General features: G+C 41.7%; 1 protein-coding gene across 2 annotated transcripts in view; it reads right to left on the bottom strand.

The window, feature by feature from the left end:
- Window positions 1–21,731, bottom strand: part of LOC148017778 (autophagy-related protein 18a-like) — a 53,935-nt gene extending 32,204 nt beyond the window's left edge. For both annotated transcript variants that reach the window (XM_087661318.1, XM_087661317.1), the window contains exon 1: window positions 20,618–21,731. In XM_087661318.1, coding sequence (XP_087517444.1) covers window positions 20,618–21,370 — 753 coding nt within the window. In that variant the 5' untranslated portion in view covers window positions 21,371–21,731. The remainder of the gene's footprint in view (window positions 1–20,617) is intronic.
- Between the last annotated feature and the right edge of the window lie 400 nt (window positions 21,732–22,131).

The raw sequence follows: 22,131 nt of genomic DNA, 5'->3' as shown, positions 1-22,131 counted from the left end.
TGATTTCTTCTTGTTGAGGACGGCTCACACGGTATGGTGCTATATTAGGAGGAGTCTTTATACTTTTCCAAGAGCTGAAGTCTCTCTTGGTTTTCAGCATTGAACACAATCCTTAATTGCTCTAGAGACTTGCATATACCTTACCATAGGTATGGTGTCTCCAGAAACTCCAGCTTGGATCTCGTACTTCTTGCCTTTGTTGGTGAGTTCTATCTTCTTTTTCTGAGAGAAGATGGTTGAATCTACTCTATGATTCCAGGGCATGCCAAGAATCACATCGCAACCATCAAGGTCTCCGATACAGAAGGTATCTTCATCACTGTAGCCTTGAATTTGAAACTTGAGCTTGCCAATGTAAGGTGCCACAGTCTTCACTATGTCACCTTCATCGGCATTTAAAGCTTGGCGAACTTCTGCCGGAGTGTCCATCTCTTCATTCTTTGATCTAAGCTCTTCAACTAATTGCAAGGAAATGACATTTTCATTCGTCCCAAAATCTATCAAGAATAGTCCTTGCTTACCTTGCAACTGTCCCCAAGCTTTTAATAATTTGCGCATCTCTGGAGTGTGAGTTGTGTTTGCAACTACATCACTGATAGCATTGATTTTCACTGGCGACTTAGGCTTGTTGTCAAAAACCTTGCTTTGTCCTTTGTTTGGACATTGCTTCGCTATGTGGCCTGTTAGTCCACATTTAAAGCACTTCCCTTCTTTCATGAAGCGCTGCTTTTCTTCTTCGGAAAGTTGCTTTGCTTGTGGGTATAGATTGGAGCGAAATTGAGAAGCATTAGAAGGTGCATAGGGTTTCATCTTCTTTTGATTTGATGGCTACTTTTGCCGATGTTTTTGTCCTTCATTTGGGGCTCAATACTCATCATCAGCTACTCCCTTCTTATAATTCTTTTGGAATGATTTGTTGCCATTGTGCTGCATTTCCCATGTCTCAGCATGGTCAATGAGTTCCCTGAGACTAAAACAATGATAATGATTAAGAGCAGTATGAAGTTTAAAATGCAAACCTCCTTGAAACTTCCTAAGCTTTTTCGAACTACTAATCTTCTTGAAATGTTGAACCTTCAAAAGTAGCTCCCAAAATCTCTTGGTATAGTCACCAAGTGACTCATTTTTCCTTTGCCAAAGCCGATCCCATTCCATTTTTACATCTCTTTTGAAATGAACAGGAAGAAATTGGCTTTGTATCATGCGAACAAAGGACCGCCATGATTTTGGGGCAGCATGATCATATTCCAATCCCGTCCACCAAGTATAGGCTAAGTCGGTCAAATGTAAAGCTGCAAACTTAATCTTTTCTTTTTCTTTATACTTATCACGACCATACAAAATTTGAAATTGACAAATAAACTTCAGAAGAAGATCAGGATTTCGGGAACCATCATACATACTGAACTTGATCTTCTTTTCAAGTTGAGATAGTGACTTAGTCTTCTTCTTCTTCTTATGCCTTCGTCCATGCCCGGATCTTGAGATTGAAGATAATGAAGTGCTTGATGGGGATGAAGATGGAGACGAGGGTGAAGAATGTCGACGCCTTTGACGATGATGAGGTCTTCCACGAGAAAGGTATGACTCTTCGTCACTAGAAGAGGGTCCATCAGAGTAGGCGCCAAATGACTTTGAAGAAGAGGATAAGCTTCGACGCGATCTCTTACTTTGTCTTGAAGTAGAATGGGACTGCCTCTTAGAAGTAGTTGGACTTCTTAATCGGCTCCTTTCATTGGTATGGCTTTGTCTCCTTAAAGCAGATGGGCTTCTTTCCTTGAATTCTTTGGGATTCTCAACTTTTTCTAGTTTGAGAAGTTGCTCACGAATTTGCTAATTCTCCTCTCTAAGACTTTGAATGGCTTGAAGGACAGCACTCGACTGATCCATTGAGACTCTAAGAAAAATATGCTCAAGCACTCAATATAAGGACTGAAAACAAACAAACTTATAATTGTAAGCACTACCAATGTTGGGGTGAGGACCGAGCCAAAGCTCTGATACCACTGTAAACGCCCCGAACAACGTAGTATGCTTAACAATTATGATATTCGCTTGTTTTCGAGATTTAATATAAAAGAGGATGAACACTTAAAGCTGAAATTGAAAATTACTCACAAAATTACAGCCATGAAAATGTAAAAGTAATGGAGACAAGATTGAGGGTTGAAGATGGGCAAACCCCCCCCCCCCCCCAAAGGAATGTATTTCTGCTCAACCCAAGTCCCTTAGGGAAGAGCTCAGTTACAATCAACCTGAGAGTGAGGAGAAGTAATTCTCACTCTCACAAGATCATGCAAAGATATACAAACACACATGCATTATCTATTATGCAATGATAAGAACTGATTTCTTTACAGTATGAGAGAAGAAAGAGGGGAAATCAGCCTTTCTCCATCGTTGATCATCAGTACATGGATAGGGCTTGCTTCTTGTTGCTAAAATGGAAGAAAGAGCTCGAGAAGGAGGTGCTGTAATGAATTTACAGGCTTGCTGTCTTGTAAAACAGTAGGCTATCTGTGGGTGCTGTACATGAGTTTACAGCAAAGAAAAATGATGTTGAATGAAGAAAAACGAGCTCTTATTTATAGGAGAGGGAAGAGCTAGTACAAAAGGGGAAAGTGGAGTAGCACAAGACAAGTATCCAGCCACATGTCATGAGATGTAACAAGTGGTGGGACTCTTGGAAACTTGTGTGACAAGTGTCTTGACACTTGTCTCTTCTCTATGGCCTTCCTTTTTGGGCTGAATACTGTCAAGAATAGAAACAACCAAATTTAGTAAGCACAGTCAGAGTACAGAATTTACTATTTTTAGAACGACATCCCTATTTTTTAGGACTAGCATTTTTAGGCTAATTCAAGGCTCCTAAAATTTAGGGACGTCCTAAAATTTAGGGACCCCCCAATATGGGTTTCATATGAAAGCTTTTTCCGTGTACATCTCAAAAACGGTATCAGAATCTTCATGTGACTTTCCTATGCAAAGAAATGTGCATTTCAAGCTTTCAGCCCACACATGCACATTGTACAAGCATTTCATGATCATGCCATCTTGTTGATTGTAACTGTCTGTTCTGGCCCACACTTCAAGGCGTCAATCCTTTCTGTGTGTGAGTCTAACCCTGATATGCGTGAAATCTGGTCACAAGCGCCCAATCAGGCCATATAGGTGGAAGTGTGAACTATCTTTTCTCTAACCCACAGCGTGGGTCCACCATAACCTGTGACCACTCATCAGTGGCCAGCTCCAATGCACTTTTCTTTATATCTAATTAGTGCAAAGGAAACAAATTTAATAAATTATTATATAGACAAATTAATAAAAAATTATACAAATTCTGTTTCTATAGAGTTGTGACACAGACTGGGAACACATGCTCTAAATATGAAGGACGACGACAAAGTAGCTGCAGTTATGAGGTTGGAAGGAAACAGAAGAACCTGAAGTCGAAGGTAACGAAGGAGACAGTAAAAGACGACGTCAACAGCTTCAAAACACGGGTTTGAAAAATATGAAGGAGATAGTGAACTCCGGACAACAATACAAAAGAAAAGAAGTTGCTCAAGGGGTGCCACCATGAGCTCTCTTTCATCACCATATTCTCTGTAACGTGTCCGCATGTTCACTCGTAGAACACGTCTTAGCAGCCCATCGGGAAGAGAGTCTAGAAAGCGCCGCCCTGCAGTCCCACGGAATAACACGGGATTTGCGATCTAGGTCTTCCCGAGTTTGCCACGAAGCAGAAGCATTCCGACCGTTCCCACTTAGGACTAACCTGAATCAGGGTTTTTCCTAGTGGTAAAATTCTTAGAACGGTAACTAGCGTCGAACCCCAAGCGAACTACTTTACGCAGAAACGTCAGGGTCGAAGTAGATTCATACTGCACTTGGTTCAAGAAGAATGGGAAATGAGAGGGATGCACTTGGTTCAAGGAGATTCATACTGCACTTGATTCATACTTTACCCTTCTGTAGGACGGACCCATGGTCATATCCACCGCACTTTCCTCGGGGTTGCTTTGGTTGTCTAATTACCTACCACATTTAGTTGGACACGCATAAAACAGCTTCCTTAATTAGCCAATTAGTCACCGGTTCCTTCACGTAATCTTAGCACTGACATAGAAAAATAGTGTCAAGCAAGTTCCTTTTCAACAATTGATCTTATTTATCAATCTTGGAATACATCATATAATCCAGCCCAAAGGCTATTCCATAATCCAGCCCGAAGGCAATCCATAATCCGCCCGAAGGCAATCCAGCAATCCTCAAGGATTACTAATCCAAGTTTCTGCCCGTAGACTAGTATGCGGGCCTCAAGATCCAATCCCGAGTCATGTCAATCTCTTGTGTAGGACCCAGAGGCAAGGGATTTACGGCCAGAGCCCCCTCTGGCACCCAAGCGTCCTCTAAGCAGCACCCATGGAGAGACCTCTTGCAGCGGGTTCGGTCCACGTACCCGGCGCGGCTAACAACTCCCTTGGTTAGGGTCAAGCAGACAGTCGGGGGTAACTGATGTTGCCTCTCCCTCCAGGCCTTCAACCTGAAGTATTAGTTATTTTTCCATCTTTAGTTCACTGAGCAAAGAAGTACAAACAGTGCTCCTAACAATACAAACACAATCAATCCAGTGGTTGTTTGTTTGGCCCACTGCTAAGGTGTGAATCCTTCTCTCTGAATGCATCCAGCATTCGATCCGGAGTCAATTGCGACTTGGCAAGATCCCCAAGGGTTTTGTTTGTTTACCATTTTATCCTTGGGTTAGGATTTATACCCTATTAACCCAAATTAACCAATACCTTAGGTTCCTTAAATTAAGACAGTAAATCTTAGGCAATCTTGTCGCCTCAACTTGATTAGTCAATTGCTTGCTAGGCAATACATAACTTCCCTAACTTAGCAAATCGGTCCAAAGAAGGATGAAGTAGCAGGACGTCTACTCATCCTCTTGCAAATTAAACTTGCACTAGAACCTGCCAACCTCGTTCCAAGGAGTGGCAAATCTATCTTGTGATTTAAACACAAAGCCATGCGACGTTGCAACTTGTGCATAAGTGTCGCACCTAACTTGTGGGATCATTTCTCCCATCAAACGGCGTTTCTTGGTCAAGAAATATGTTTGGTCAAGATGTAGGGTTTGGGAGTCCTCTTGACCCAACCCAACCCTAACCTTACTAGGCCAATAGCGTTTGGCCCTAGGGTTTCTAAACTCAACGGAAGTCTAGTATTTGACCAAATGATCCTTAGGGTAAAAAACCTAGATCATTCTTGCATTTTAGCTAACCCTAACATTCCGTGAATGTGGGTAGGATCTTTAGGATTGAAAATATTAAGTCGGTTTGCCAAGTGCGATACTAGGCAGAATTTTAACACAGCTTAACTCTACCTAGCGCATTGAGGTGATCATCGCTTGAATTACACCTTTGCAAGCAAATTACCTAATCAATCTAATGGTTTTTGCAACAAGAGGTAATCTTCCTTAGAAGAGATGCAAATATTTTTCCTAAGAGATGTAAATGAATAAATTCAAGATACAACATTCCATGCAAATATACTATTCATAGACTTTTCCTTCTATGCAGCTAAAAGATTTCAATGATCATTTCTTTTCCCTTGCGCTAAAACTATAATGATGCAACGGAACCAAGCTTTAACGAATGACAATTTACGACTAACTTATATAGAAACCTACGTTGAGTTTCAACAAAAACTATACCTATAAACCCTTTGTCCAATGCATTGAATTCATGGTTTAATATGAAATGCATCTTTTTCTAAAACAACTTCGATAAAGAAGTTCATGCATGACAAATGTCATAAGACTATTGTTGACTTAATCCGTTCTACGGCAATTAATCCGACTTAAAATACACGCATTCTCACATGCAACAGGCAAGTTCATGGCTTCCTTTTCATGCCATGCAATTTTTGGACAACATTCAATGGCATCTAAGATTAACCTTTATACGAATCACGTCCATGGATTTAAGTCATAATTGCAACATGTGACAAGCTCTATCCTTCTTAGCATGATCCCTCTTCTAATTTATGCATTATTCATTCAAGGAGATTGCAATTTGAAAGTGCAAGCATTCTTCAAGGGCATGACATGCACTAAGCTTGTAAAACGAATGAATAAATGCATTTAAATTTTTCTAAAAACCATCGTGCTTAACGCGTCCCTTTCATGCAAGAAATACAATTGGAACCTGGACATGAGGACTCGCAGCGATGTCCACGTGTAAACTTGGGTTCGAGGCTCCTGCGTATGCACCTTGTGTCTTTTGTTTGGGGGACATCGATGACGTAGACTCTCGACTCCGCAAACTCGTCCTTGCCTTTATCCGATCTATGAACTTCCTCCAGCCTTTGGCAAATCAGTCTCAAAATCTGCCTACTCCCTCCCTTGCGCAGAAATTATCTTTACAAGGCGCGGTTATAAAAACACGGGGAAGGCCGCGTGTACAAGTCTTATGAAAGCCTTGTTAGAAGCTTCTGTTTGGAACAGAATGACGTGGAGGGGTGGAAGAAATGATTGGAGGAGAGAATGACGGGCAGGGAGATGACAACGAGAAGTATGATGATGATGGTAGCCGTGGGTGGCGCAGAGCGGCAGCAGGCGGCGTCTTTGGCGATGGCGACGAGCACGGCACGGGCGGCAGCTACAAGGGCTCCATGACCTTGCCTCTCTCCTCCCAAGGGGGGAGTCCTATAGGTTAAGAGGGGGGGAGATAGCCACACACGTGGCTTGTGTGAATGCCTCCTTCCTCATGCCTCCCCGTACCACTTAGCTCCACTCCCTCTCACACTCCTCTCCCCTGCCCATGCATCGGCTGAGGGGAGGGGTTATTAATTAAAAAATTTGTCATAACTTTAACCATTATCCATTTTTCCCTCTAGAAGAGGTGTTCTCGCGCGAGCTTGCGGTCTTCAAGCCACAGTCTCTGCACGTCATGGAGTTGGAATTTAACATTGCGCGCAGAGGGAACACTTAGCCACCGACATTAATCGATGCAGGAGATTATTTTAAGCTGCTCTTGCGCGGGGCATGTAGTGGTCAAAATTTATTAATATTTCGTGCGGAAATATTACATTCTCTTTCTCTCGGACCTCACATGACACCAGATCGTTGGCTTCTTTAGGAGGGGCTTTCCCTCCAAGCTGATGCCCTGCACCCTGTCCTAATCGACGGCAGACATGCTCCCCAATCAGTTAGTCAAGACATCCTTATTACTACGTCAGAAAACACTATTCTATCTCCTCCCAATATAAAGTGGTCTGCTGTGAAAGCCGATGTCTTTTCATGTATTACAAACAAAGCGTATGAGACAAGAGAACCTTGTAGCTTCTTTCAACTGAATTCAATGTATGAACACATATGTTATGATTGAATGCCTTGATTTCCCACTTCTCTTTTATGCCTGTATATGTTATCAATCGAATATGAAATTCAAGCATTCTTTTGCTCCATGAATTTTCCATGAGTTGAGTACTCTCAAATTCTGTACTCTTCATAATCCTTTGTTTCCATCTCGCAAAGCATCCCTGCGGAAGCAACATTCACGAACTCCCACGAGTATTTCCGTGTGACATCGGTCCATAAGGTTTGTTCTCTTGGTCTCTTGGTGGAGTTTGAAAGTGATGCTGTTCGAGTTCTTAATCGTGGATCAAGGAAGGTTCTCTCTTCAGGGTATGAGGAGAATGGCATCTACAAATTGAAATCTTCTTTCGCTCTTACCTCTCAGACACAGTCCGAGCTATGGCATGCTCGGTTTGGCCACCTGAACTATGAGTATCTTCGCAAACTTGGGATCTGTCTCTGGTGGGCGTCACTCTTCGACACTTTGCTCTGTCCTTGAGTATCTATACACTCTTGTTAAACAATCATTTCCTGGACAGTTGGTGGACAACGGGTTACGGCAGTTCCACGTCAACAGCCACGTCAACAGACTGCGCAGGTGCCACGTGGTAGCTTGCAGTCGGACAATTTTACTATATAGTCGGCCACTTTACTGCAGTCGTCTGGAGTAATTTCCTATTTTTTGGCTATTTATAGCCGGTTTGTGGCACACTCCAACATTCACATTTTCAGATTCTGATCTTGAGATCTATTGGCTGAGACCGGGCTGACGGAGATCGAGGTCATCAAGTCAGAGACATACGCAAATATTTCCTTTGCCCCCTTGTATATTTCTGCACTCTTATACAGCATACTACACTGCAGATTTTCTGTGTTTACACGGTCTTCTTTTCTCTCTCTCTCTCCTCTCTGTGTTCACTCTCTCTCAGTCTTTGTCCTATGCTTCTGCATCGCTGTACTCTAACATGGTATCGGAGCGGTGAAGATGGATTGACTAAGGGCTGAACCTATCTGAAGAGGAGATTTCAGCGCGACACAAGGCTGCATTTCCAGGATTCAAGGGCGAGCGGGAGGGCTACGCATCGTAGCAAGGCTGAAGCGAGCGTGGGCATGCCGGAAAGGAGTCTAATCGGTGAATTTGCTACAAGTTATTGTTGTTCGAAGGGGAGGAAGGCTGCTGTGACATTAATGTGACATTAAAGTGATATTTAATGTGACATTAAGGTCACAAACATTGAATGTGACATTAAAGTGACATTTAATGTGACATTAAGGTAAATCAAGGGGAACATGCACGAGGATGACCGTCCGGGCTCTTGGGCGCCCAAACGGGGTTTAGGGGAGCCTAGAACCAAAGAGAGTCCAAGAATAGTAGGACTCACCAAGGTTTGACGGCTGGCAATTGGATCACGACAGGTCTAGCCAGCAATAAACTAGGCAAGGTTGGGAGGTGAAAGGATCACTCGTGCTCATTCATCCCGACTGCTTTTTCTCTGGCTTTTATGGTCTTCTTCAGAGTCATCTGTCATTGGTATCAGAGCCTATGGTTCAACGGACATGACCCGTCATCCGCCAGGTCGTCAGTCATCCGCCAGGTCATCAGTCATCCGCCAGGTCGTCAGTCATTCGCAAGGTCGCGCTTCACCCGTCATAGGTTAATACTGGCCGAAAAGGGACGCCATGAAAGCATGACGGGCCGTGAACCGTGAAAGCGTGACGGGCCCTGAAGGAAAGTGAAAGGTGAGTCGTGCCACGTCACATAAATGTGACACGTAACGGGCAGAAGAAAGGCTGAGGCGAACAGTTTTAAAAAAAAGGCGCCAGAAGTGTGAGGCGACTGTTGTGCACCAGAAACGTGAGATGATTTCTGTACGCGAGATGACTGCTGTGGGACAGACGGAAAAACGTCAGATGATACACGACTGAAGTCAGGAAACTAAATTTCCAGCATGATTGCTTCACTGCTCTAGTCCGAGAAGGCAAAATTTGTTCCTTACTCTTCGGGTTTATTTACGAAACCAGCAACAGTTACCTGCCATTATAATCAGGAAAGTACTTTACTTTGTATGCAAATTTCTTATCTTTGCTTTCCAATTCCAGTGTACTAATGGCAAAAAAAGGAAAAGAGAGAGTAATGGAAGGTTCTAGTTCTGGGGACCACCCTATGGTAGATCCCCATGAATCGGAAATGCAAGAGGAACAATGGGAAGAATTTTTTGCTACACGAGAACAATTTGATGATCTTACTACTCGTGTACAGGCTCAAGGGGTTCAAATGGAATTTTTAACCCAAACACTCACTAAAATAAAATCTCAATTAACTTTATTGTTAGAAAGAGATAAAAATAAGATAGAAACCTCGAATGTCCCATCTTCATCGAAAGATTTAGATGTGACTATGCGAGATCTTAAGGAACCCCACCACAAATTAAGGGATAATCCAGTTCTAAAGGATATGAAACCCCCTCAATTTCACGGGGAGGAAAAAGATAGAAATAAAGATATAATCTTTAATTTCCTCCAAAAATGGGAAGATTTACATAAACTTAAAAATACCCCACCACATCTCCAAGCATTGGAGGCTAGTTTAACTTTGGGGCCCAAAGCATATAAGTAGTGGCGAACTTTAAAGAAGGCAAATAAAATACCTGAAACTTAGGCTCAATTTGAATCTGTCTTTTTGAAAGAATTCCTTCCTGAAAATGAAATGGAAAGAAATTGGGAAGATTGGGATTATGTCAGACAAAAGGGAAGACCCCTGCTGACATATCTGGAGGAATATCGTGAGATAATCCTCAAATTGGAAGGAATAGATGAATTTCAAAAAACAAGAGGATTCATTAGGGAACTAGATAAAGCCTGTAAAAAGGAAGTAAAAAGGAGTTCACCTAAGACGCTGGAAGAGGCAATTAAATTTGCATTAATCAATGAAGATAGTGTGCGTCCAGGTACACTCACTAGTCTCACTGATACAGAGCCCAAGTCTAAGAAATTGGAAACCTCAAAATTTGTGGGCAAATTTAAAAGGAAAATGCCATTTTTAAAGGGTAAAAAACAACATTTTGAAAAGAAACAATATGTGAGGCCAAAGTTAAGTCCTGATGACTTTGATAAGGCCAAAAAAGAAAAGTTGTGTTTCAATTGCCTATATCCCCTAACCATGCTGCTTGGAATTGCCCTCAAAAGAAAAAGGGGGAAGACAAAGAAAGGGATAAGGACAAGGGCAAGGGAAAAGAAAAACAATTCCATGTAGTGCAAACCTTAGAATTAAAGGGGCATGAAAAGTACAAATCTTTAGAGGTCTTGCACATGGATGTACAACACAAGTATTATATGTCAACTTCTATGTGGCAGCCTCCTTTTGGGCCACATGATTTAGTTAGAGTACATGGATTGATAGCTAGAAAGAGAGTTAGAGTCATGATTGATGACTCTGCTACACATAATTTTATAAATTATGCACTTGTCAAAAAATTGAAACTTCCCTAACAAAAGAGTGGGCATCAATATGTTGTTCGTATGATGCAAGGCCAAGACAATAAAATATGGGATACAATGGTATCCAATTTGGAAATTGAGATTCAAGGATATAAAGATAAACTTGATTTCCAAATTATGAACATGGAAAAAGCTGATATTGCTCTAGGGAGGGAGTGGCTATGGGGATTGGAACCATCCTTAAAACGTAGTTACCATCATAATACACTGGAATTTGAAAGGGATGGTAAGACTTTTGTCATTCAAGGTGAACATGAAGTATCTGATAATCCTTTGCTGTGTTCTACTGAAGTTCAGAAGCTGATAAAGAAGGAAGTTTGTGAGGTATACATGTTATGGTCTCTTCCTATACAAAACACTTTTACTTTCTGTAATATAAAGCAACAACTTTCTTATGTTTGTGAGTTGAATGTAAATAATGAATTAAGTAGTTTGTTAGATGATTTTAAAGATGTGTTTCCTTCTGATTTACCAAGTGGCCTTCCACCAGATAGGGGTGATATAGATCAACCAATTGACACAAATAAGGATACACACCCTATTTCTAAACCACCGTATAGGTTAAGTGAAACACAACATCAAGAAGTTGAAAGACAAATTAAGGATTACCTTGATAAAGGGTTTATACAACCCACTAATTCACCTTGGGCTTCACCAATTTTATTAGTAAAGAAAAAAGATGGTTCTATGCGACTTTGTGTTGATTATAGAGCACTTAATAAATAACGGTGAAGAATAAATTTCCTATGCCCAGAATGGAAGATCTTTTTGATCAATTACAAGGGGCAAAATTCTTCACAAAGATAGATTTAAGATCAGGTTATCACCAAGTAAGAATTAAGGCACAAGATGTTCCCAAGACAGCATTTCGTACTAGATACGGGCATTATGATTTTTTGGTGATGCCTTTTGGCCTCACTAATGCACCAGCTACCTTTATGAAGCTGATGAATAGTGTTTTACGGCCCTATCTAGGACATTTTGTAGTAGTCTTCTTGGATGATATCTTGATCTTTAGTAAATCAAGAGAAGAACATTTGAGATACTTACGATTAGTATTCCAACTGTTAAGAACACATTCCCTTTATGCGAAGAAAACTAAATGTGAATTCTTTGCACAAGAGGTCAAATATTTGGGGCATATTATCTCGAAAGAGAGAATCAACATGGATCCAGAAAAAGTAAGGGCAATTATTGAATGGCCATCTCCAAGGAACCTAGAAGAGCTGCAGATCTTCCTAGGTTTATCTCGAATTTATCATAGATTCATTCGAGATTATGCCAAAATAGCTGTTCCAATGACTGACCAACTTAAAGGGAAAGGAAAGAGCTTTAATTCGGGAACAGACCAAAATGAAAGTTTTCAAAAACTTAAGGTAGCTATTGCTACAGCTCCAGTATTATTAATTGTGGATCCCAATAAACCATTTGTGGTTGAAGTTGATGCCAGTGATAAGGCGATAGGTGCGGTCTTATTACAAGAAGATCGACCAGTTGCTTTTGAAAGCAAGAAATTAGATCGTGCAAAACAGAATTATTCTGTTTATGAGAGGGAGCTGTATGCAATAGTACATGCAATGAAGAAATGGAGACACTATCTGTACGGTGCCAAACTTTTGATTTTATCGGATCATGAAAGCATTAAGTGGCTTAATGATCAACCGGATTTACACGAGCGTAAAGCCAAATGGGCCAAACTCCTCCAAGAGTTCGACTATGAGATAAGATATAGAAAAGGAAAGTATAATATAGTAGCCGATGCACTCAGCAGAATGCCCATCATTAACGAATTGAGTTTTACTCAGTTCACTTCCAACTTGCTTGAATCTTTAAAAGGGAAATGTCAGGTTGATCCAGCATATTCCAACATATGGGAAGCAATAAAAAATGGGGATCCAAATGAAAGTGCTTCTACTGAGAAAGGAATATCTGAGGATGTTCAACAAGGAAATGGAGCATCAGGGGTTGCTCAAACTGGATTCAAGTGGAAGAATTTTACCATTGATAATGGTTATTTACTCTACAAGGGTAGGGTATGTGTCCCGAAAGATATAAAAATAAGGCGCCAAATACTCTTTGAGTGTCATGATACCCCTAGCGCGGGACATCCAGGAGTTAATAAGACTTATAGTCTTATTAAAAGGCAGTTCTATTGGCCTGGAATGAATAAGGACGTCCTTGACTATGTGGTCAAATGTAATAAATGCCAGGTTAATAAAACTGAAAGATTAAAAATGGGAGGACTTCTCCATCCACTAGAGATTCCTTCGGGAAAATGGGAGAGTATCTCCATGGACTTTATTGTTGCTTTACCTAGAACTCAGAGGGGGCACGACTCTGTGTGGGTGATTGTGGATAGGTTAACCAAAATGGCTAGGTTCATTCCAACTTCAACTGATGTTAAAACACCAGAATCGGCTAGATTGTTCGTAGAGAACATATACCAATTGTATGGCCTTCCGGCAAATATAGTTTTTGATCGGGATAGAAAATTTGATAGCCAATTTTGACGTGCGGTATTTAGGAAATTGGATACTAAACTTAGCATGAGTACGACGGATCACCCGCAAATAGATGGGCAAATTGAAAGGGTTAACCAAATCCTTGAAGATATGCTTAGGGCATATGTAAGTAAAAGGCAAACTAATTGGGAAGAGTATCTACCGATAGCAGAGTTTGCATATAATAGTGCCAAGCACTCTTCCATTGGATATAATCCATTTATGTTAATGTATGGGTTTCAACCTAGAGCTCCTTTTGCAGTAGGACTGCATAAGGAAAAGGTTCAGGCAGCCAAAGACTTTTTGGAGGATATGAATAATATGTTAAAATTTGCTCAAGAAAATATTAAAAAGGCTCAAAATCGAGCTAGAGCATATGCAGATCCTCACCGAAGAGACATCTCCTTTGAAGAAGGAGAATTGGTCTATCTTAAGGTGCCTGAACAAACTAAAACTATGAAAAATGGACAATGTCCAAAGCTTTCACCAAGGTATTGTGGTCCTTTCATAATACTTAAAAAGGTGGGAGAATTGGCTTACAAGCTCCAACTACCTGTTGGTAATAAAATACATCCAGTTTTACATGTAAGTAAATTAAGGAAGAAGCTGGGTGATTTGGATAATCTAATCTTAAATGATGATATTGAGGAGCTATTAAATGACCAATCTAATCCACATGAACCAGAAAGAATATTAAATGTTCGTAATAGACGAACAAGGAATACTATTTATCAAGAATGTTCGGTTAAGTGGAAAGATTGTTCAAAAAAAAGCTCAACATGGGAGCGAGTAAGTACTTTAAAGAAAAGGTTTCCCAATTTACAGTTAGACCTTCCAAGTATCGTTTTCGAGGACGAAACCGATTCTTAAGGGGAAGGAAATGTGACATTAATGTGATATTTAATGTGACATTAAGGTCACAAACATTGAATGTGACATTAAAGTGACATTTAATGTGACATTAAGGTAAATCAAGGGGAACATGCACGAGGATGACCGTTCGGGCTCTTGGGCGCCCGAACGGGGTTTAGGGGAGCCTAGAACCAAAGAGAGTCCAAGAATAGTAGGACTCACCAAGGTTTGACGGCTGGCAAACGGATCACGACGGGTCTAGCCAGCAATAAACTAGGCAAGGCTGGGAGGTGAAAGGATCACTCATGCTCATTCATCCCGACTGCTTTTTCTATGGCTTTTATGGTCTTCTTCAGAGTCATCTGTCAGTTGCATTTGAGGCCTTCCATTGCAAATTTTCTTTTTTTCATCACCTCCAGCGGGTGAAGAAGGTTTGGGCAGCGGAGGACCCAACCCTAGAAGGCTGCATTTACACAGTCAGAGGGGGCTGATTTTGTGTTTGTGTAGGTATTGCAGGTTAACATGTCTACAAAGAGAGACTGATTTGGAGTCCCAAGCGATCATGGACAGGAAGGTGCTTGTCCTACCAGCTCTTCCATTGAATCAAAAGCTTGATGGTGATAATTACCGCATCTAGTGGGTGATGATGTTGGCCATTTTGGAGTCTTATGATTTGGCGGAACTGGTGATGGAGGAGATTAAAAGGCCCTCGGTGAGGGATGAGTCCAAACTCTCTTCCAATGCTCATGCGGAGTTGACCAAGGCTCAATCTTATTGGGACAAACTGAATGAGATTGAGCCTTGGCCAATGAGATTGACCAAGGCTCAATCTCATTGGGACAAACTGAATGCCAAGATTCGATCTTTTCAGTTTCTGTCTTGCACTACAGCCATGATAGCTCACATTGAGCCCTTGACGGTGGCTTGAGAGATATGGCTGGAGCTCAATCAGATGTACAGCCAGATGACCCTGATTAAGAGGGTTTCTTTGGAGGTGCAGATGCGGACCTTATCCATGAATAAGTCTTCTTCGCTTCAGGAACACATCAACAAGCTTCAGATGCAGGTTCAAAATGCAGGGAAGCCTATTTCCTCCAAAGACATGGCGATCACATTACTGTCCCAGTTGTCGCCACAATTAGATACTTTTTATTCTGCCCTTATTGCATCAAGGCGGGAGTCGACTCTTCGGTGGGAAGAGTTGGTTCCTATGGTCTTGGACCAAGAGGAACAGTTGAAGGGACAGAATGCTTCCAAATCAGAGGCATTGGTTGATCAAGCCACTCAAAAGAAGGGGAAGGACCAAAAGAAGAAGAAGAAGGACAACAAATCCAAGAAGGACAAGGAGAAGGAATCGACTTGCCATATTTGTGGTAAGACTGGTCACTGGAAGAAGGATTGCCCCGACAAAGGCAAGAAGGACACCAAGAAGAAGGACACCCTTCTTAAGAAGAAGGACACAAAGGATTTTGGAGCGGTGGCTGCACCCTCATCAGCTACTTTTCTACACTTAGCAGTCATTGAGGACTCTACATCAAAGACTTCTAAATGCTGCGATGTCAACTCCCCAGGCTCGAGAGTGGATTGTGGACAATGGTGCCTCACAGCACATGACTCCTTCCGATAGTATTGCCCATTTGCGACCTTCGCATGGGCAGATTCTCATTGGAGACAGCTCTTCTGGGTCTATTGTTGTGCGGGGTGAGATACAGCTTATTCCAGATGGTTGTGGTGGTACCTACACTTCCAAAGTGTTGCATGTGCCAAGCTTGGGTATCATTTGCTTTCGGTCCATAAGATTTGTGCTCTTAGTCTCTTGGTGGAGTTTGACAATGATACTGTTCGCATCCTTGATCGTGGATGGAGCAAGGTTCTCTCTGTAGGGTATGAGGAGGATGGTATCTACAAGTTGAAGTCTTCCCTAGCTCTTACCTCTCTTCTTCTTACCTCTCAGACATAGTTCGAGCTATGGCATGCTCAGTTTGGTCACCTAAACTACGAGTACCTTCGCGGAAGGCGTCGCGAGGGTCATTTGTCTGAGGATTGCCGGATAGTGTGGTGAGCCATCAACCATGTGTCTCCTGCATTCGTGGGAAACTGCATTGGGATGCGATTCCCAACAAAGCTTCCAGGCAATCTACTTCACCATGGAGCTTGTATCTACGGATCTTTGTGGCTCGAAGAGGACCAAATCCCTAAAGATTTTGCTCAGCGCCCAAGCATTGATTTCCATGATACTTTTGCCTCCACTGCTCGTATGGCGACTATTCGAGCTGTTCTTGCCTTGGCTGGCCATAGGAGATGGCCTGTCTATCAGCTGGATGTGAAGTCGGCCTTTCTGAATGGTGACTTGCAGGAGAAGATCTATATTGGGCAGCCTCCTTGCTTTGGATCCTCAGATGGGAAAGTTTAAAGGTTGAAGAAGGCCTTGTATGGCCTCAAGCAGGCTTCGCATGCATGGAACGAGAAGATTGACTCGTTTCTTCAGTCCAAGTTGGGATATCGGCGCTCCAAGGTTGATCTGCAGCTTTATGTGCACACTTCCGAGGTTGGTCGTGTGTTGTTTGTGTTATATGTTGATGATTTCATTCTGACAGAGGATCATGCACAGAAGGTCCGAGAGACCAAGACAACTTTACATCAAGCATTCGAGATGACGGATTTAGGGCTTATTCATTTTTTCTTGGGTCACGAGATTTGTCAGTCTTAGCGGGGGATTTTCATCTCTTAGCAAAGGTACATTCAGGAGCTCTTGGTGACTTTTGAGATGGAGACTTGTCAGCCCATTACTACTCCTATGGATCCGAATTGGAAGGCCACTTCACACTCAAATTCTCCCTGATGGATGCTTCACGCTACCGTCCGTTGATTGGATCCTTGATTTGGCTTTTTGGGCGCTTCCCCAAGCTCTTCTTCGGCAACATTCCAAATCCCTCAATCTTTTGGCCCGTCCAAGATCTGAGAGGGGGTGTCACTTCCTGGACAGTTGGTGGACACCGGAGTACAGCAGTGCCACATCAACAGCCATGTCAGCAAACTGCGCAAGTGCCACATGGCACCCTGCAGTTGGCCAGTTTACTGCAGTCGACTGTATTATTAATGCAACCGACCTGTTGCAGTTATTTCCTATTATTTGGCTATTTATAGCCGGTTTGTGGCACACTTCAACATTCATTCATTTTCAGATTCTGATCTTGAGATCTGTTAGCTTAGACAAACTGTGCTCGGGCTGACGAAGATCGAAATCATCAAGTCGGAGACATACGCAAATATTTCCTCTGCCCCCTTGTATATTTTTGCACTCTTATACAGCATACTACACTGCAAATTTTCTGCGTTTACACTCTCCTCTCTCTCTCCTCTCTGTGTTCACTCTCTCTCAGTCTTTGTCCTACGCTTCCGCATCGCTGCACTCTGACAGCTCTTACATTCATTTACAGTATTCATTCGCTTCAAAGTTGTGTTCTTCTCTCTCTTCTTTTATTGTGGTGTTTGAGTTTCTGAGTTTGAGTTTTTGAGTTTTGTTTTCTATGTCTATGTCTCTCTCTTTGTGTTTCTATTGTGCTCATACACTGTGTTTCCTCATTACAAACCCTAGTAGTTTTCTTTACAGGGACTAGGCACTAATTGATTAATTAATACCAATCTAAGGGTCGATAGAGGTTGGGGATCACTTTAGGTTACAAATGGCCTAGCCAATTTAATTACAAATGGGCATATTTAATTTTGGGTAGGATCAAAAAGATTAAAATTAATTTTCAAAAGTATTTAATTATAAAAATTAATGGAATTGTTGGATAATGCTGAAAATTGAGTTTACAAGGTTGCCACTTGGCAAAAATACCCATGCAAACTAAGAAAACATTTTTGGGCCTGGTTTCAATCATTTAGATCAGTTTTCAGCCAAAGGAGGAGACAGAGAAGGCTGTTGGTCCATTTCCTGAGCAAGGAATAGCATATTACTATAGGCAACAACCATCTGGAGCCATCTAGTGGCAAGTAACAGTAAGAAAAGGCCCATCAAGGGTTAGCGACAACATCTCAAGGCTTGCAACAGCCATTCTGGGCAGCTTTGGGAGTGGGTGACTGTATTCTAGGCAGTTTTGACAGGTAACAACAATTTTGAGGGTTTTCACATGCATTCTCTCACCTTCTCCAGCCCATTCTTAGAGGATCTCAGCTTATCTCAGCCATTTGGAGCTGAAGACAGCCAAATTAGGTGGACAACAAGAGGGTTTCTATTGTAAACCCTAATTTACCGCAATAGTTAGGGTTTAGCAACCACCCCAGGACCCGTACCATTAATAGAAGGCATCATATGCTGAAATCAACACCTACAACTTGTGGTATTGTCAGGGATTTCACATACCAACCCATCCATTGTGAATTTTGGGGCAAAATTTGGCCAGTTGGATTCAATTAGAGCAAGTCCTAGGTGAGATCAAGGGCAAATTGCCCAACCTATTTGTTGATTGTTAGAACAACAAAGGGCTTTTGGAATCTCAACTTTAATCATTTCATTAGCAATTGAAATTTAAGAAATACCAAAAAGGGGCACCGGTTTTGGAGCCAACAAGGTATCCACTAAAAGGGGCACCAGTTTTGGAGCCAACGAGGTATCCACTATCCAAGATTATGAAGGTAAATTGTATATTTAGTTTATGTTTATATACTGATTACCGTAATTGAGCGATTGATCAAAATCACCACCCTATCCAAGAAGGAAGTTTGGTTTCATGAAACATTAGTGTACTACACCTTACAAACCTCAACCAAACAATGTGGCAAAAAGAGAGAATCGCACTGTAATGGAGATGGCACGTTGTATGCTTTCACACAATAACTTGTCTCCAAAGTTTTGGCTGGATGGTATTGTGTACGCACTAGATGTGATAAGTCACAACCCAACTAAAGCATCATTTGAATATATGTCTTATGAGGCTTGGAATGGCTAGACGCTAGTGGTATCACACATTTATATCTTTGGTTGTTTGGCAATCAAAGCACTGCCAATGATGACGTGGCCTTTTACCTTTTCGAGCACTTTAAAGTTCATTAGAGACCATCAAAGGTGAATAGGTCATTGTGCACTTGTGGATCAATTGTGTCACATGAAATCACCAAAATACAAACATTTGGAGCATACAAATTGAGATTGTAGCTCTTCTATCATAGAAAATACATGGGAAACTTAGGGAAATGCAAGGCATGACCTAATGGAATGGGTATAGCGGGGATCAAAGCAATTGCACTTTCTTTTTTAGCATGAACTAAACATTGGTTTGTTGTGGCAGCCGTGCAATTCTGAATTTACTCAATTTGATAGTGACTTGGGTGTGCAAAGGTTAGAGCAAAGCACTGGAATGCAAATTGAATCTACTTTAACTAACATTTGCATGTATTATACATCATTTGCAATACGCAACAATGTGGGACCAATTTTGCACCTCCGATGCCACTTATGCAAGTCAATTGGACTAAGGACTAGCATACTTTCATTCCTTTTTATACAATAAAATATACTTGCAAATGTACGATAAAAGTGTAATAAGGCATAAAAAGAAAGTGAAAGAGAGTGCACTGAAAGTGATCACCCTTATAAAGAGCATTACTTCATTACTTTCTACTTACAACTTCCGTATCAAACTATTTGGCCATTTGCACAATACCGTACCTTGAGATTCTATTGATGAATTTGAAGCTAAGTTTGTGGATGTGGATGGTATGAGACTCCTATATGAAAGATGACAATACAAGATCCTTCGTTTCAATGTCCTCTTTTGCATAAAGCAACATGCTCTTACAACTTACCATCCTACATGGAAGGAGACAAGAGAAGATCCATCTTTTCAATGTCCTCCTTTGCCCAAAGCAGCATAATCTTACCAGTTATCTATTTTTAGCAATGGAGAAGTTCCATTGCAAACAACATGTAAGCATTTCTCTAAGAGTCTAAGACGATTATGCCACTTTTATAACACCCCAGCATTTAGCTAGAGTAAAGATTCACTCATACGCCATTCTATCTAAGAATCCTCCTTGTAGGAAGGAGACAAGAGAAGATCCATCTTTTCAATGTCCTCCTTTGCACAAAGCAGCATGATCTTACCAGTTATCTATTTTTAGCAATGGAGAAGTTCCATTGCAGACAACATGTAAGCATTTCTCTAAGAGTCTAAGACGATTATGCCACTTTTATAACACCCCAGCATTGAGCTAGAGTAAAGATTCACTCATAAGCCATTCTATCTAAGAATCCTCCTGAAAGAGACAGCTTCATTTGTTACAAATGTATGTTTTCGATATAAATTCTGCCAAAACAAAAGGAATGAAAGTTTCTTGAAGTAAAAGACATCGAAAGCCAACTAGTATTTGACAAAGTGGAAACAGTTCCTTGCCATACCTCCTGCAAAAGTGTGCCATCAGTTGTATTGAATACCCGGATTAATGTGCCCTTGTTGCTGGCAGTTGCGAGAAGCCTCCCATCGAGAGTAAGGAAAAGGCAGGCAAGATGAGAATCATGTGCTGCTATATACTTCGTCTTTTTGAGGCCATAATCATAAACCCTGACTTGGCCTTTCTGAATACCCGGGCAAGCCAAAACAAATGAATTGGATGTTGAAGAAAGGGCACAGAGGCCCTTCGGATTTGCTATAGTATCAATTTGAGATAGAAGTTTCAAATCTGCAAAGTTGTACATGTAAATCTTCTGTTCTAGCACAGCCACAATGCGGTCCCTCCTCAACTTCACAGCCCGCACCTGTGACCGGAAAGAGAGCTCACCAATGCATCTGCCTTCCCGGTTGTCCCATATCATGACTTTGTTCGGTGGGTACTTAGGGTTCATACCACCGCCAACGAGGGCAACAATGTTCGACCGAAAGAGCAACTCTACGCAGCCGATACCACCATTCCCAGATTCCCTGCGATAAGCTTCTTTGAAGGGCTCGCAATCATACACTCTGAAGCCCGCATCTGTACCCACAGCAAAACGACCATGGTCTTGGTTGAATCCCATGAACAGGGGGGGATCCGCCTGCTGTGCAGCCTTGCTGTGCTGCTCGAAGGCAAGCCCCTCTTGCTGCTCCCGTACAGTGTGACGGGAGGGGCTGTCTAGGGGAGTAGAACTCGACACAGGAGATACCATGGCTGCCATTAGATGCTCTGTTACTCTGTCTGTTTCGCGTCTCTGAGAAAACCTAAATTTTCAGCTTAGCCGATCGAATGCCTTAACAGGGGAACGGACTTCCATACAAGCCAGATACCATTGCTGCCGTTAGAGAGACGCTCTGTTCTTACGTTTCGTGTCGCTGAGAACCCTAATTTTCCGAATGCCGCAACAGGGGAAGGACTTCCATGCAAGCCAGACTGAAATCTGATACAGCGCTTTATCTGCACAAGTCGATCGACAATCCGCCTATGCAGGGATTTTGATAAAGCAGGCATCAAAGCAATCTGCAGAAACCCAAAGAACGCACGTGCTACTTCAATCAATTAGCTATTCCACCATCGGCAAAATCTGTATAATTCATCCGTAAGATTTACTACTTAATGGTAGTTATATTACTAATAACCTTACGAATATTAAACTTCTTTTAATATTTGAATCTAATAGATATATACATTTAGATACAAAAGAGCTAGGCCATATTGCTTAGCATGTTGGCCAAAGCTAAGCATCAAGTTGATTGTATTATGTAGAAAAAGTAATTTATTCTGTCCAAATTTGAATTAAAGCTACACTCCTCTATCTTACTTTATCTCGCTGTGGAAGACCACCATAGCGGCCTCTCTCTCTCTCTCTCTCTCTCTCTGTGTGTGTGTGTGTGTGTGTGTGTGTGTGTGTGTGTGTGTGTGTAGAGTATTGAACATCGACAAAAGAAGTGAGCAAACCCAACAAGTGGACTAGTGACAATA

Source organism: Lygodium microphyllum, chromosome 21 (genome assembly GCF_053477565.2).
Source record: "Lygodium microphyllum isolate KBCC chromosome 21, Lygodium_microphyllum_v1.1.10, whole genome shotgun sequence".
NCBI lineage: Eukaryota > Viridiplantae > Streptophyta > Polypodiopsida > Schizaeales > Lygodiaceae > Lygodium > Lygodium microphyllum.
The sequence above is the reverse complement of the archived record's forward strand: the minus strand, read 5'-3'. Positions and strand labels throughout refer to the sequence as shown.